General features: G+C 41.1%; 2 protein-coding genes across 9 annotated transcripts; one reads left to right on the top strand and one right to left on the bottom strand.

Annotated features, from left to right (window-relative positions):
• The first annotated feature begins 1,005 nt into the window (after positions 1-1,005).
• On the top strand, positions 1,006-15,436 carry itpkca (inositol-trisphosphate 3-kinase Ca). 3 transcript variants are annotated; one of them, XM_088088730.1, is made up of 7 exons: positions 1,006-1,024; positions 10,924-11,023; positions 11,154-11,367; positions 11,999-12,203; positions 13,260-13,361; positions 13,454-13,525; positions 14,390-15,436. In XM_088088730.1, the coding sequence occupies exons 2-7, from the start codon at positions 10,975-10,977 to the stop codon at positions 14,594-14,596; spliced, it is 849 nt and encodes a 282-aa protein (XP_087944856.1). In that variant the 5' UTR covers positions 1,006-1,024; positions 10,924-10,974; the 3' UTR covers positions 14,597-15,436. The 3 variants fall into 3 exon arrangements, with proteins under 3 accessions (XP_087944856.1, XP_042355164.1, XP_087944855.1); XM_042499230.2 differs by lacking the exon at positions 1,006-1,024 and adding an exon at positions 8,966-9,118; XM_088088729.1 differs by lacking the exon at positions 1,006-1,024 and adding an exon at positions 10,764-10,790.
• On the bottom strand, positions 2,686-9,800 carry ccdc61 (coiled-coil domain containing 61). 6 transcript variants are annotated; one of them, XM_088088721.1, is made up of 13 exons: positions 9,555-9,800; positions 7,722-7,879; positions 7,562-7,644; positions 6,630-6,790; positions 6,347-6,499; positions 6,049-6,256; positions 5,858-5,958; positions 5,524-5,744; positions 5,354-5,432; positions 5,079-5,294; positions 4,931-4,976; positions 3,872-3,938; positions 2,686-3,763 (listed from the first exon to the last, which is right to left on the bottom strand). In XM_088088721.1, the coding sequence occupies exons 2-13, from the start codon at positions 7,867-7,869 to the stop codon at positions 3,669-3,671; spliced, it is 1,578 nt and encodes a 525-aa protein (XP_087944847.1). In that variant the 5' UTR covers positions 7,870-7,879; positions 9,555-9,800; the 3' UTR covers positions 2,686-3,668. The 6 variants fall into 6 exon arrangements, with proteins under 6 accessions (XP_087944847.1, XP_087944848.1, XP_087944850.1 ...); XM_088088722.1 differs by having other exon boundaries at positions 5,524-5,741; XM_088088724.1 differs by having other exon boundaries at positions 5,524-5,741; positions 5,876-5,958.
• Positions 15,437-15,477: the final 41 nt, after the last annotated feature.

The following is a 15,477-nucleotide window of genomic DNA, read 5'->3' as shown; positions in this document are numbered from 1 at the left end:
TGTAGCAGTTAGGTTACATTACTGAGGTGAAAGGGCGGAGAATCAGGCTTGGTTGAACCTGGGCGAAAAACACCTTTATAAAGTGACAAGACGCGGCTGAAAACAATAGCAAACTCTGTTAAAGTTAATGTCGTGTTTCCATGTGTTTATTCGCGTTTTATGTTGACAATACAAGCCACTGTGGATAAAAAAGAAGGTAGGCCGCCTGTGTGCACCGACGCCTGACGCCTTTTTCGCTGCTAATCTGCCCACAGGTAAGTTAAATCAGCTGCTAGCCATGATGCTAATTTTGGCTGTGTTATACTCCATATAGAAATGCTAAAAATGTTAGCGTTTCATGTCAGTTAGCTTCAATGCTAATTTAGAGCCAAGTAAAATCCCAGTTGATTATGCTAGTGTTGTTGAGGAAAGGAAAGCATGAGAATTAATATCTTAAAAATATTGCCAGTAAGAATTATACTTTGTTATGTTAGTGTGGTGAGAATTCAGTCGTTTTTTGTTTTCATGTACATTTTTATGTGCTCTTGAGTTAATTGCTGCAGTAGACCTGCTGGTCCAGATGTTCTTTCCTATTGATTTTTACCATTAGCATTTTTGTGTGCTGCCTATAGGGAATTTACAAAATCTTTACAAAATGCTGTTTGTTTTATATTATGCACCTTAACTGCAATTGAGTATCTACTACAAATGGTAGCTCTCTAAGCTAGTAATTTTGTTTGGATACGAGTGAAATTTTGCTTTTTAAATGGACTTGAACAACGAATGTTGCACAACTGAAGCTGTGAATTGGATCATTGAGTTAATTTCGATAGCTGTATTCTCTAGCTCATAAAATTACCATAAAGGTAATGATGTGACCTCATTTATTGATCATGGTGTTTTTTGAGTCCCTCTAAGACGAGCCAAGGGTTTGGAGGACATCCAGAGATGTGGAGTCGATGTCAGAGAGAACCGTTAGCCCACGAGAGCCAGAACCTGCTACCGAAATGAGGAGGCTGTGAACTGACCACCTACATCAAGCGCGGTAGGATTGAATTCCACACACACATTTGGCACCGAACATACCTACCAACCTTTGTACCAGATTTGGCACAAACATTTGAGCAGACTCAAGAATGAACTACTACATTTTGGTGGTCAAAGGTCAATGTTACCCTGACCTTACATTTGTCTCACTGTTGTGAAAGCGATATCTCTACTTTAGGGAATTTCTTCAAATTTGACACAAATATTCACTCGGACTCAACAATGAGCTGATTGGTGTTCAAAGGTCAAGGTCACTGTGACCTTGCAACAATTCCTATTTCGCACAAATGTCCAATAGACATCTAAGCATTCATTATAGTGCAAATAATATCTATATTTTTGTCCTGTGGTTCTGTACTGTATGGTCTTCAACCTCTTGGCTCCCATTATTTCTGTTTTATTTATCAGGTCCAATCTTTACATGTACCTGTAACATGCCCTCTCTTTATTTAGTGGTAACACATACTGGTTACACTGGACAATGAATTTGTAACATTAGGGAGAGAAAATAATTTTCTTTTCTTCTAAAGAATATTGTCCATTGTCCTATGTCTATTTAATATGTAGCTTAATTATGAATATGTGTAGCTTCCTACAGTGTCAGCGACTACATTTACATGCATAAAATAGTCTGTTTTTTCTTATTCCAAAAAAGACAACATTCCTACGAAGCTATTTACATGGCTGATGAAAATGAGTATTTCACTAATACTCCTGTTTACACACATCCGTGCATACTCCGATTAACTTGCCCCAAAATGTCAGTTACCATGTCAAAAAATGGAGAAGTAGGACGGCTGCAGCCGCTTGTCATTTTGTTTCTATGCAACAAAACAGATTTTTTTCAGTTTTCAGATATGTTGGACCATGTGAGCCCAGCCTCCTCTTTAATTCCTTCTAATACCTTCTTTGGTCGGCGCTGCACTATTTTCGCATATCCAAAATCCTGTTGATATCTAAGCCTTTCATGAAGTTTAAAAGCAGGTGTGTTTCTCCTTCCAACCAGAAATGTGCTTTTTTCTTTTGCAGTCATCTTTACCCCTCAGCTTTGCAAACTGTTGGCGAGTTAGTTTGTGTACAGTGTATCCATGACAACACTCAGAGGCAATTGTAAACAGACAACAGGCTTTGTGTCGCAAACTGTGTTAAGAACCTTATTTGAGATGCATATTCCGAATTGGCTGTATACATGCCCAAATAATAATCCTATATCTTGAATAATATCGGCATATTCCATGTCTTACTCGGAAAATGCTAAATTTGGAAAATGGCTTAATTCGAAATATTTAAACTGAATAGGCCTTTTATATGACCTGCAAATTCAGAATATTGTCATATTCTAAATAATAGGGGATTATTGGTGTGCGTGTAACCATAGCTACTTTTGTGCTGCGTTCAACCAACATAGTCTCCCTCCTGATTATCCTGGTAGAAAGAGAGCAGCTGTTCAGCCACTGAGTTGTTCCCCTGAGAGGAAGGCTTCATGCCCACAAGTTTTTTTTTGTTAATTAATGAAAGCAAGCCAGCTGTAGTGGTGTAACCCCTTCAAGGTCTCCTCCAGGCTCTACTTCACCTGACAATAGTGCAAAGGGAAGCAGCACATACACAACTGTACACAAAAATGCATGTAAAAAAACAACAACAACAAACCACACAGGATGCATTTCTTATAAATGAAATTTTAGATGGTATAAAAGATTTTGGACTGGGGACAAATGAGAGTAACAGTCTGTGCACATAAACATACAGCAGATAATACAAAATTTGGCAGTTTCACTACATTATAAAAATATGTTATTAATATTCTTGCATGCACAGTCACCATGTTAGTGGTGTGGGTTTGTGTACACATAAATACAAATATTCCTCGTCTGTCAAATTTACCTTTGATGAGAAGTATTACTCCCTTGTGCAAATGTCTTACAAGATTAATATTTTATGCTTGAATTTGGGATATCACATTAAAGGAAAATTAGGTTAATTTTGGTTCAAACTGAAAATTTAATTACATTTTATTGCACCATGTAGATCAACTTATAAAAGGTTGTATAGTGGTTTTGGCTATAATGCTTAAAATGCACGGGGTATCGTTGAGTTCAAAATCGAGCAGGAAAGAGAACACACATCCCAACGTAGGTAGTGAAAAAGCAGACTTAGGCATTGACATTTTTGTTTAAAATAGTGCACACTGACAGGGAGACGACTCCGTAACTAACAAACACAATGCCGTGCTCTCAGATAACCAAACAAAAATGGAAAGAAAACATCAACAGGTGAGTAAAGGATGAAAATAAGTTATTTATGGACTGAGGTAGTGCCAAATTTCAGGTCCATGTTACTAATTTAGTTGGTGTGGTGAGATGTACAAAAGAAAAGACAACAGTACACTCAGACACAGTCATCTTTTAAGTTCATTAATAAAAACTCGGTCCATTAGAAAAATAATTTCAGTCCACAAAAAGTAGTCCTTCACAGTGATGGCTGTTGTTTCCTCAAGTCTTAGTAGCAGGCTTTAACATGAACACGTACACAGTGATAACCCGTCGCTCATGTCTGAGGCTAGATGTGTTTCTCTGCCTGTGCAGAGGGAAAAGTCCTCAGGTAACATGGAGTGGGCTGAGCAGCCGGTTGTGCAGCGACTGTTAGTGTCCTGTATCCAGGTCCCTCATGTACTCCTGAAGTGCCAGCAGCCTGGCATCGATCTCCGACAGCTCAGCCCCCGTATCTATGGAGCTCTCTGGGTATAATGACATAAAAATGATAATGAGATGTGTGTGTTGGTTACCATTTTAACAATTTAAATAATTATATTGCGGGAAAAATGTGAAAGAGTTAAAATAATTACCTTTGTCTTTCATTCTGTGTGTTGGAGTGCTGCATAATGGCTTCCTGGTCAAAAGGCCTCCTCTAGACTAACAACAGATAACAGATCACACATTAAGGATAAGGCTAGTAATACTGTTTTTTTTAACTGTCCACAACTCTGATGAAAAGCTTAAAAAAACAAGGTATACACGATAATATTGGCAAATCATCGCTATTTGCAGATACTGGCTTTTAAATGAAATATTGGAATCGATAATATGCTGATTTCTGTCCAGATCAATTTGTCTGGAAACCCTTGGTTAATTTTTTTGGGGGTTAACCCTAGATTTGGGAATTCTTGTGAGCCGCTTTTAAATGTTCTTGTCTCGATGTTTTAAGGTGTGACACACTGTGGTTAAGGTCTGGTTATGTTTAGACACACAAAGCACTCATGGGGTTGGGAAAGATTGTGATTTGTTCTGAAATGATCAATTGAAACATGAAATCTAAAGAGTTGCTGCAAATCTGGGGTTACCGATTTCTAAGAAATGCTATCAGCGGATTATCAGCATGTGCTGTAGCCCTGAGTCACCAGGTCACTTGGTGTAGACGACCAATCACAACACATCAGGGTGGGACTCCTTGCAAAACCCGAGGGTAAAAAATAATGCCAGTGCAAAGGAAAAATAGTAAGAGATTACAGTGTGCAAAAATAAGCGTGTATTTTATGAGTTGGTATATTTAACTTTTGCCAAATCCTGTCAGAATTAAAGTGAACACATTTTTCTTTTCAAGAAAAGCTCTAGGAGGTGTCTTTTTGAACAAGTTAAGCTAAAAATGGTCCTGTTTTAGAGAATAACGCAGCCTTTAAAAAAAAAAGAAACGACATATTTGCAACTTGTTTTGAAGATGTCTTCTGAAGGAAGAATTGGGGTTGAGGCTGTGAGCCACAGACAGAGTTGGGAAGTCAAACTGTATTAAAAGTCAGCCAGACACATTGTAGGTTTTAATCTTTTCATGGGATCTGTGGACAATAAGAAAAACACAGAATAACCCTGAAGAGTGGCCAAACAAAAACAAAACAAAACCAATTAATTACCTTGTCACTTAACACACTGGGTCCATTGTAATTCTGTTTTCTTCCTCTGTAAACAAACAAACAAACAAACAAACAAAAAAACGTATTAAAATAATGAGCTAAAACAATAGAGACTTTACAAAAACCTAACTGGAGGTAATTTCGTCACCTGAACAGAGTTTTGGCCATTTCATCCATATCCACTAACGAGCTGTCAGAGGAGTTCCTGCTCCCTCTCCGCTCCACTGATAAACTCCTGCCTCTGCTGCTGGACCTGGCTATCTGAGGATAGGCCTCTCTGGAACGTGACCGCCCCCTCTCAGGGACAATAGGTGATGTAAGCATGTCCCTCCGTACCTTCCGCTGTCTGACACAGAAAACAGGGCTAAAATTATTGTTCCGAGCAGATCAAACATTGATGCTGTAAAAGCAGAAATAACCAACTTTTTGAGCTCTGCCTCTTTCTGTCTGCGCTGTCGGTCCTGGATGTAAGCAGTTGGGTCAAAGCGTTGTACCCGGGACCCTGTAAGATAGTGTGTAGGAATATTTAGATCATCATATCCTCATGACAATAACAGGCCAAAGTGCAGCAACATCACGAGCAGAGCCAGTACCAGTGGGAGAAGGTGATGGCCTGGGTATGTGAGCACGTGGACCCGAGGAGTCCGCTCTTCTTCCCCTCTCCTCCGACCTTTGCCCTCTGTTCTCCATTCGTTCTCTGGATCCCGAGCGAGCCCTGACTGTCCCGTAACCCGACCTCCTCTCCCGGGAGAGCGAGCGATAGATTTCCCCATCAACTCGAGAGCTGATGCGACCTGACACAGGAGTCACTCTGCTGCAGACGCACAGTGTGCAAGCTAAATAAGTGAATAATATTCCTATTTCATTTTTTTAAATTCCATATTGTAAGTGAATGAATAAAAGAGAGAGAAAGTAAAGATATAGTACATGCTTAGATTGTCTAACCCTCTCCGTAGTAGTGCCAGTTCACTAGTGAGACTCTTGACACGAAGACGGAGAGCACACTCTGATGCTCTCAGCTCCTCAAACTAGCCAGGACGAGAAAAAACAGCTCAGTTACAAATGAGACACCGTCAACCTTTTTCAGCTGATTACTTTAAGAAGCAAAAGAGGTCCACCTGCTCCGTTAGGAGTCGCTGCTCTTGGCATCTCTTGCTTGCTGAGCGTTGACTTTTGGCCCTCTCCTTGACGAGCTGTTCCTCCAGCGTCCTCACCACATCTCTGACCCTCCAGTCCTCTCCTGCAGGCGCAGAACCACTTCCACTGATCTGCAATCGCTCCAGAACCTTCGCCATGGCCTCCTTCTCTTCTTTCACCCGAGCAAGCCTTGAAATCAGTAAAAGGACGTCAGAAAAACGCCCGCCCCCTCCCCTCTTGTGCTGGTCACAGTGGTGCTGGGAATAAAATAAGACCTACTCTGCTCGTAGCCGCTGTATTTCTAGTTCTGCAGATTTGTTAATTCCATGAGCGGAGACGGTGCTGAGCTCAGCTCTCAGAGCTCTGACTTCCTTCTGCAGGGCAGCTGGGTCAGGCTTACCCACATAGGGCAGGGGTAAGGGGTAGTGTATCCTACAAATACAAAATAGCCAGCAAATCATGAATTACTATCACAGAAATACTGAGAAACTAAATCAAAGAGGGCATCCCCGAACAAATGAATGTTTATTACGTGACTATTTATGTTGCCACAGTCACAAACCTGTCAAACTCCACAGTGTAGATGAGGATTAAATATCTTTTAGCAGTGAGAGCAGATGACTGTTGATGGCCGCGAGGACGACTAACCACGCCAGCTTTTCTGTTACGTAGCAGCTCCAGGTCAGAGTAGGTCAAGAGGTCCAGTGTAACCGAATCACTCATCTGCAGAAAAAGCTCAAGTTAACTATACAACATTAGAAATTACAAAAGAGGATTATGGCCACACTGAAAAAATAATAAGAACACAACAATGTGTATTTTGAAAATAAAGTCATAATAAAACTAGAATAAAGTAATAATTTTGAGGAAAAAAAGTCATAATATTACAAGAATTAAGTTGTAATTCGATGAGAATAAAGTGTAGTATTTCAAGAAGAAAAACCCCACTTGTAATTTGTAATGAGAGATTCACCATCTTATTTACAATTAAATACACAGAAATAATTTTGTATTTTTCCTCTTTGTGAATCTTATGTGATATTACTGTGTATTTAGACACAACTGTTTCACTTTCTTTGCACAGTTTTGACTTTTTTTGGGTCTGTGTATTACTTTTGTTTTAGCTACAAATGGCCTGACAGACAGTGCTAATGTTTGTTGAAATGACACACACAAGTCTCTGTGTGTGTCCAGTTGAGGCCGATTTCTAAATGGACCCAAATTTCCAATTGTTTCTCATATTTTCCTCCAGGGCGTCTCCATTTGGCCCTGCTCTTAACATTAATGAAAAGCAGAGAGGCAATAAGACAGCTCGGTGTAACTGTACATTTTTCTCTCAAGTGGAAACATTGAACTCGAATGAATGAGTCTCGCCTCAGCTCACACAGCCTCGAGCAAATCCGTGTCTGCTCACATCTTTCTATTGACTTTGTATGCGTTTGTGCCTCCTCTGCATTTTTTTCCCATTTTGTCTCAATGCACCTTCAGACACACCTTTCTAACTGCTGATTCCAACATGCTGCAGAAAATAGGGAACTGCTTGAAGTTGCCGGTTTTGCGGGTGAGGTCCTCAATGTCTGGGAAAAAAAAAAAGACTATTAGACTATTGGTGCCTGTGATGACATTTAATCCATAATGAATGCATGCTACTTACATGCAGGATTAAAGTCCCCTCTCCACTGATCCGCTGTCATTGAGTCTGAGATTTCCACTATCAGCAAACCCTTGTCGACCTCTATCTTCACAGAAAACTCCACTCCTCGAAATACAATATCCTCAATCACCTCAGAGCCCTCCTCCATCGCTCTGGGTCTGTGTGGTAGAAATATGTCTTATGAATTAGGAGCAACTGGAATAATCTAACTCCTCTACTGTTTCAAAACACAGCTGGAAAAAAATGTTAAAGCCTGATCATAACTGTAAATTGACCAGGAAAACAAATTTTCAACATTTTACAAAGTATGGAAAAAACAGGAGGACTTAATGTTAACAGTCAACACTTGTCCTGTTTGTGGGGATTTTATGTTCAGATCTCTCTCCCAGCAGATCCAGATGAAGCTATTAGGATCATATCAAACATCTATACACATTTAGACAACTTAAACCCTGATTTGTCATTGGGCCTCACGATGTGCAGCAATGAGACAGATGAGTTGTGAGAAAGGTAATGTTTGCATTTCATTTTCACTTTAAAAAAAAAGATGTGATTTTTTTTCTTTTTTTCTTTTCTTTCTTTCTTTCTCTGGTATATGATTTGTAGGGCTGCAACATCGTTGTAGCACCGAAATGCTTCATTAATGACGGTATGTTATGTCACATTACCTTGATCAAAAATTGCAGCTCCTGTGATTTGGCAATTGCACTTGGCCTTACTGCATTTTCAATGCTTCGATTCATTTTGCTGCCCTTATTCCTTGTTGTTTAAAGAGGTTAACAATGGAGATCTGAATTAACAACTGTAATCTGTAAAAATCAGTCATCAAATGATAACATGCCAAATTTCCAAATATTTCACATGTCCATTGGGTTCATAGCCTGAGAGAAACAACCCAAAAGCAAAATTATGAGTAAATCGGGGATCATGTGCATGTCCTGTTGTCTACTCACAAAGTTGTTTGTGTGTCATACTTGTACTTCATTTAGATTTGTGCAGATTTCCATTCATTTTGACACTATAGATAATATTTCAGAATCATAACAACCTAGCTGTAAAAACATAAGGTTTAGCGACTGTAGAGAAGGACAGATGTCTGTTGTCTTGAATTATGCTTGATATATAATTTCTCAGGGGTGAACTACTGAACCGCGGCTTACATTAGCATAGTTATATGAAACATATTCTTTAATTATTCTGAATTTCCATCCTATTATTTCACCTGGCTCACATCACACAGTCTGCCTTCATCCACACACGCCACGAGGGGCAGTAGCGAGCCAACCGAGTCCATTTCAAAAGGTGTCATCATTTTTATTGGAAAAAGTTCTGGCTGGTTGGTAGTATCAGATCATATGTCGTGGACTCAGGAAATGTCTTAAGTCATGTTTTACGAGGTAAGTTATTATTTCGGGTATCTTTTATTGTGGTGCAATGCTGTTGATTTCGCGCTCGACTTCACTTTCTCCCGTGCAGAGTGAAGGCGACTGTGACATGAAATCTGTGTAAACCTCTCTCACTGTACATGCACAGAAAACATTAGAAACGCTAGCTCGCAAGAGTTAAGTTTAAGGATCGGCTCTACTATGCTGATTATTTTACGCTTCTGAAATGCAGTTAACCAACGCTATGTTATGTTTTACTTCTCTGTCAATCTTCGCTCTGGTAACATTTACCGACAAACGTTAGCTAAGGTTAGCTAGCATGGACATAATCGTTCGTTAGCGTTGGGTCAGAGTTAGTTAACTTGACTCGCAGCTAACTAACCGAGCTATCTTCATGTGAACTTATGTTATTCAGTTTACGATTAAACACCATACAAAAATACGTTACCTTTTTTCGCAGTAACGATCCGTTATGAGGTAAGTTGTCAGCACATAGCTCGCTCGGTGCGTTAGCTAGGTGAGGCACATGAAACAGCTAGCCGCCTGATGTGTGGTAATGTGACAATGCAGTCCAAAACAGTCCGGAGTCCACCGCCACCGTGGAGACGGGAGCGGTTCAACAACCGGGAACCGTTAAATTCTTCTTCTTCACTTTGCTGTGGCTCTGCTGCTTCTTCCTCTGCTCCGACCGTGCGGCAATAGTATCTGTCTGCAGGCTGGCAGGCGCGCCGCTGCCCTCTGCAGGCAGCGGACAGCCACTACCTTCACACATCTGCAAGATGATGCTGAAAATTAATTGTCGGGGAGCAAGTATCAGATCCAGAGGCACCTCTTTGCACCTCTTACTGTGGTGAGAGCATGTTAGCAATTTAATGTAAAACCCAGACTGTATGAAACCCACTTTAACATCTGTAAAACCTTTATTCTGTTTGTGAAAATACACAAAAAGGAAGATTTCACAGCTTTTCTCACATGTCGACCTCATACAATCAGACCCAGATCAAAAAGCACTATGCTCAAACCTTTTTTCTTTTTGTGAAATACAAAAAAGGAAAATTTCACAGATTTTTTTCACATCTAGACCACATTGTATTAGGTCTCTCTCTTGAAAACCACTATACTTAGGTCTAATCTTGACTAGCACAAGTAAAATGCAGTCCCTAAACTCTCATGAACAGGTGACACACTGTCAGGAACAATTCATGTGCATTAACCCCTCTAAAACCCATACACCAGTTAATTATGTAATTCATAGTTTAAATACTCATTGTTCATTCACATGTCAATATCATCACTGTCAATACAACCATAACCTTTATACTCTTTGTACTATTGATATTATCATCAATAAGAACAATACAGAAGCTGCAGCCAGTTCATAACAGAATTATATCAAAATTGTGGTAACATTTTCCTCAAATTACTGATCATGGCTGTGTCTGCAACACATTTTTAACCTGATTTCAAAACTTGAAACCAACTTTCCAAGTTGACGTTTTGAACATCTGTGTGTTCAGCCTTCCACAGTTTGAGGTGTAATAGCAGTTTTCAGTAGAAAACAAGTGCTTCCTGTAAATGTTTAATGAAACTGTTGCACAAGATCAGAGCCGACCCTGTCCTCTCGTCACTCAGTCTTGGCGAAGGGCTGTTTCCACGGAGACGTTGTTCACCCATGAGGCAAAAAGTTGAGTGACTGAGTCTGAAGTCTGCTGCTTGTCTCTTAAGACGCAGAAAACATAGGCAGCAGAGGAGTGTGACCTAGGGTGTGTGTGTGCTAAAGAATGACTGACTGAGACCTTTTGGGTTTTCCCATGCAGAACTCCGCATGGAAGAAACACAAAAACTGTGGAGCTTCATCTCTTCTCCCCATGACTCCCAAGAAACCTCAACAGTGGCTGCAAGTGGTCGGACATGCAGGTTTGTCTGTCTGGTTTAAAAAGTCTTTCATTTGCTCCTTTGGGGTCTAATTTTTGGGGAAAGAAATTCACAATGTGAGTAGGCTAATAGAATCAACATGATTTTTCTTCTTGTCCTTGTGTGTCCGCAGGGAGCTTTCATGTCGGGGATTACGGCACACTGTTGAAGAGATTTTGTGAGAGAGAGCAACAATGCTACCTCAGGCTGATGGAGGACTCTCTGAGGCCCTTTGTTCCAGCCTACCACGGCGTGGTGCAGCGGGACGAGCAAGATTACAACATGATGGATAACTTGCTGACCCATTTCAACACACCTGCCATAATGGACTGCAAGATGGGGAGCCGGTAAGCATCTTTCGGTTTTTTGTCCTTCCGTCCACCCATTCTTGTGAACGTGATATTTCAAGAGTGCCTTGAATGAATGTTTTCAAATTTAGCACAAACAACAACTTAGACTTAGGGATGAACTGTTTGGATTTTGGTGGTCATAGATCAAAGGTCAAGGTCACTGTGATCTTGTCTGTCTCATTCTTGTGAATCAAATATCTCAAGAAAACCTAAAGGGAATTAGAAAAAGAAAAAGGCTTAGATTTTGGGGATCAAATGTCAAGGTCATGGTGACCTTGCATTTGTCTCATTCTTGTGCAAGCATTATCTCAAGAATACCCTGAAGGGACTGTCTTCAAATTTGGCACAAACATCCACCTGGACAAAATAATAAACTGATTAGAAGCTGGTGGTTGAAGTTCAAAGATCAAGGTCATGGTGACCTCATAAAACATAATTTTGGCCATAACTCAATGTCATAAGTCAGCAACGGAAGGGGGAACAGTTGGTCAGACCCTTTCACCGTTAGTTAATACTTTTTTTTGGTCGGTGGGACGGTTTGTACATTTTGCTACGTCTGTAGCCTTTGATACAATGAATGAATTAACATACTCCAGTCACACTAACGGTGAAGCACTGTCCTTCACAGCACATACCTCGAGGAGGAGCTGCAGGTGGCCAGAGAGCGGCCCCAGCCTCGTAACGACATGTATGAGAAGATGGTGGCTGTGGACCCAGAGGCCCCAACGGTCCAGGAACGAGCCCAGCGGGCGGTGCTGAAAACCAGGTACATGCAGTGGAGGGAGACGCTGAGCTCCACGACAACTCTGGGCTTCCGTATCGAAGGATTCCAGGTAAGCTCCAAGTTTTCGTCAGAGATGGTCGTGTCAGGTCATGGATTCATGATGATTACAGTTGCATTGATTAGGTGATTAACCATTTAGAAATTCATTCAACTAATTTGATAATCAGTTCATCATTCCACTCATGTTTCAAGCAAAAGCATGCAAAATTCTAACAGTAAATGAAGGGTTCTGGGCTGCTGGTTAGAAAAAAGAAGCAATTTGAAGATGACACTTTGGGCTGTTGGACATTGCGATGAACATTTTACAGTTTTTTTTATATTTATAGACTAAACAATTAATCATGAAAATGACTGGCATGTTAAATTACAGTCAGTTCCCACAGTCATGTAAAAAGGAAAAGTCATTGAATTAGTGACCACTGAAAATTTTGGAAGAGTAATGGAAAGTTTGTTGTGTTTAAGGAAATTGTCGCAGTGATCTTTCATGGATAAACCTCCATGTAATATAACATGCAATTGTTTTTTCTGTAGCTGTCGACTTAACATAACTCAAATGTGACTTGGGATGTTTTGTTTAACATCACAATTGTTTCTCTTTTTATCCGTTCCATCTCTCTCTTCATGTATGCCAGCTATTTAAAAAAATTGAAAGATTTTTTTATTTGGCTTTTTTGCCTTTATTTGACAGGACAGAATGTAAGCATGAAAGGGAAAGAGAGGGATGACATGCAGCAAAGGGCCGCAAGCAGGAAGCAAAACTGCTGCTGTGCGGCAAGGACATTGCCTTATGACATGGAGCGCTTGCTCCGCTCACTGAGCTGCAGGGCGCCCTGCCAGCTACCTGAAATTATGCTTGAATAGAGTTTGAATCAAATAGAAAAACGCTGGGCAAGTGGAACAAAACAAAAAGATATGTTTTTAAGGGTCCTTGAAATGTCATGGACAAGTTTAGAAATTTTGTCCATAAAAATGTGCGGGAACCCTGTATAATAAAAATAATTGTTAGTTGCAGCCCCAACCTTGATATGTGGAGAATAAATGCTGTTAGACTGACAATCTCTGCATTTTGGATTATGATGCTGTAACCTGTACGTTTCCTGTGCAGAAGTCAAATGAAGAATGTCACACAAACTTCAAAAGGACCAAAAGCAGGGAGCAAGTAATGGAAGCACTGGACAACTTTGTCGAGTCCAATACACACATCGTGGTGAGTTTGACCCTCGGTGATTTTCATTTGCTTTTGCATTTGTCTGCTCCCCCTTTTCTGTCTTGTCATAAGTCTTGTATTTTTCCCTTCAGTGGGGCTATCTGAGACGGCTGAAACAACTGCGGCAGGTTTTGGAGGAGTCAGACTTCTTCAGAACACATGAGGTAAGATGTGGTATTGTTTAGCACAGCCAAGAATCGCTAAGCTTGTCCTAAAAAAGAGCTATGCTGGGAGTCCATAGTGCCAGTTGTGTGCTGGCTTGTGTAGGCCGCCTTACCCCGTGTACCCACCAAACGCCTCAAATGAAATCGCGTCGCGCCGGACGCTCCAGTTTTGACGCTCGTACAAAACCCCCAAAATGCGACGAAATCGCGCCGCGCGTCGAGCCCGCCCAAACAACAACATTTCTTCCGCCATTTCATTCTCTCGTTGACCATGCCTGAGATAACCACGATCGCTGCACTGTACCTGCTCTGGAGAAGTTCCCAGCGTCGTCTGCGGGCTAGGCGCTGACGTCGGTTCTGGGTGCATGCTACCCTACGGAGGCGGCCTGGTCCTTCTTGTTCCTGTCCCTGTACAAGGGACAGGAACTGTCGTACAGCTCTGGGTGAGCGGTGACAGCGATGATAAGCTGCTCCTCCATTGTTTCTGGCGGTTTGATTAGATTTTGCGAGGGAACACCAGGACGTCCATACGTCAGCACGTCGATGACGATCTCAACGCTGATAGGCTGTCGCGGCGCGTCTTCACGCGACGACGCCGCAAAAGTTCAATTATTTCAACTCGAGCGTTGGACGCGAGGCGTTGGACGCGAGGCGTTGGACGCGACGCGAATTTCGCGTCCAACGTGCCGCGCAATCGCGTCGCCCGGCAAAATGACGCTTCAAATCGCGTCTTTGCATTGACTTTGTATGTAATCTTGAGGCGCGATCATTTTTCATCGCGTTTGGTGGGTACACAGGGTTAGGCTGATATGTTACAAATGTGTCCAGTGGTGGGACTTTTTCCTAACAGCTGTATCCCTGCAGGTGGTGGGCAGCTCCTTACTGTTTCTACATGACTGGACAGGCAGAACAGGAGTCTGGATGATTGACTTCGCAAAGACAGCTGCATTGCCGGCTCACCTCACCTTGGACCACCGCACTCCCTGGGTAGAGGGCAATCGAGAAGATGGCTACCTGTGGGGTTTGGACAACCTCATTGATATACTTGCCAGCATGCTGCCGCTGACCTGAACGCCACTCTACAGGTGTGGAAATTTACTCTCAATCCTTTCGTCACCCCTCATAGGTGAGTGACTGCCAATGGACTGAAATGGTTGAGTTTTCAGAATTGAAAATACAGTATGAGGGTAAAGCAAATGGGGATGGGAATGATTACAGTCAAAACACATTACGCAAAATGTGTTATCGAGTACTTACTTCCAGACTACTTTTTTTCCTGTAAATTAGGCCTACAACTTTGATCAAAAGGTTATCGCAATCTGAGCCGCGTAAAAAGCTTGGCCTCAACTCACCCGCACCGCACTGCCACTAACAATGAGCATCCTCTGTAAGAGACAGAGTAAAGTTTCCAGCCTCCGCATGAGAGGTCCGATCCTACCGATGACCCGCTCATTATTTCAGGAAACACAGCACAAGCAATTATAAGCCAAAGATGAGGCCGCCCCTTCTGGCTGGAGATGATCAGCAGTTTAAATGTCACACTGTGTCATTAAAAAGGTGCTAAAATATAAAAGTGGACTTATTTCCTGTGTTTCTTAAATTAATGTGTTGTCATTATTGTCATTATTATTTTTTTTTACATTAGATTGTGAAATAATTTAACCATTTTCATGTAGGAGTAAAGATTATATTCCACCTTTAAGACAAGACTTTACTTTGGGAATTCAGTTATAATCGATGTCAAGTTATGTTTCAATTTTGTAAAGTTAAATTACACAAAACGTTAATAATTGAGACCAAAAAAAGGTAGGATAATAGGCAGGGTGTTCCTTGTGATCCAGCAAGATTAGTGGTGATGGTGATTTATGGGGTTAATGGTTTAATTTTTACATTAAATTTTATGTTACTCTCTGTCTTGTCTGTGTACTTTTAATTATAAGGAACTAAAAAGA

Source organism: Plectropomus leopardus, chromosome 15 (genome assembly GCF_026936395.1).
Source record: "Plectropomus leopardus strain MGB_pleo_1.0 chromosome 15, ASM2693639v1, whole genome shotgun sequence".
Lineage (NCBI taxonomy): Eukaryota > Metazoa > Chordata > Actinopteri > Perciformes > Serranidae > Plectropomus > Plectropomus leopardus.
The sequence above is the reverse complement of the archived record's forward strand: the minus strand, read 5'-3'. Positions and strand labels throughout refer to the sequence as shown.

Excerpts from the sequence above, each read along its gene's own strand:
- ccdc61 (XM_088088721.1), bottom strand. The coding sequence starts at position 7,869 with ATGGAGGAGGGCTCTGAGGTGATTGAGGATATTGTATTTCGAGGAGTG. Across the intron at positions 6,791-7,561 it reads TGGAATCAGCAGTTAGAAAG|ATGAGTGATTCGGTTACACT; the intron begins GTGTGTCTGAAG and ends CTTTTTCTGCAG. Across the intron at positions 3,764-3,871 it reads ACACAGAATGAAAGACAAAG|AGAGCTCCATAGATACGGGG; the intron begins GTAATTATTTTA and ends CATTATACCCAG.
- itpkca (XM_042499230.2), top strand. Across the intron at positions 12,204-13,259 it reads TCCGTATCGAAGGATTCCAG|AAGTCAAATGAAGAATGTCA; the intron begins GTAAGCTCCAAG and ends TTTCCTGTGCAG. Across the intron at positions 13,526-14,389 it reads ACTTCTTCAGAACACATGAG|GTGGTGGGCAGCTCCTTACT; the intron begins GTAAGATGTGGT and ends GTATCCCTGCAG.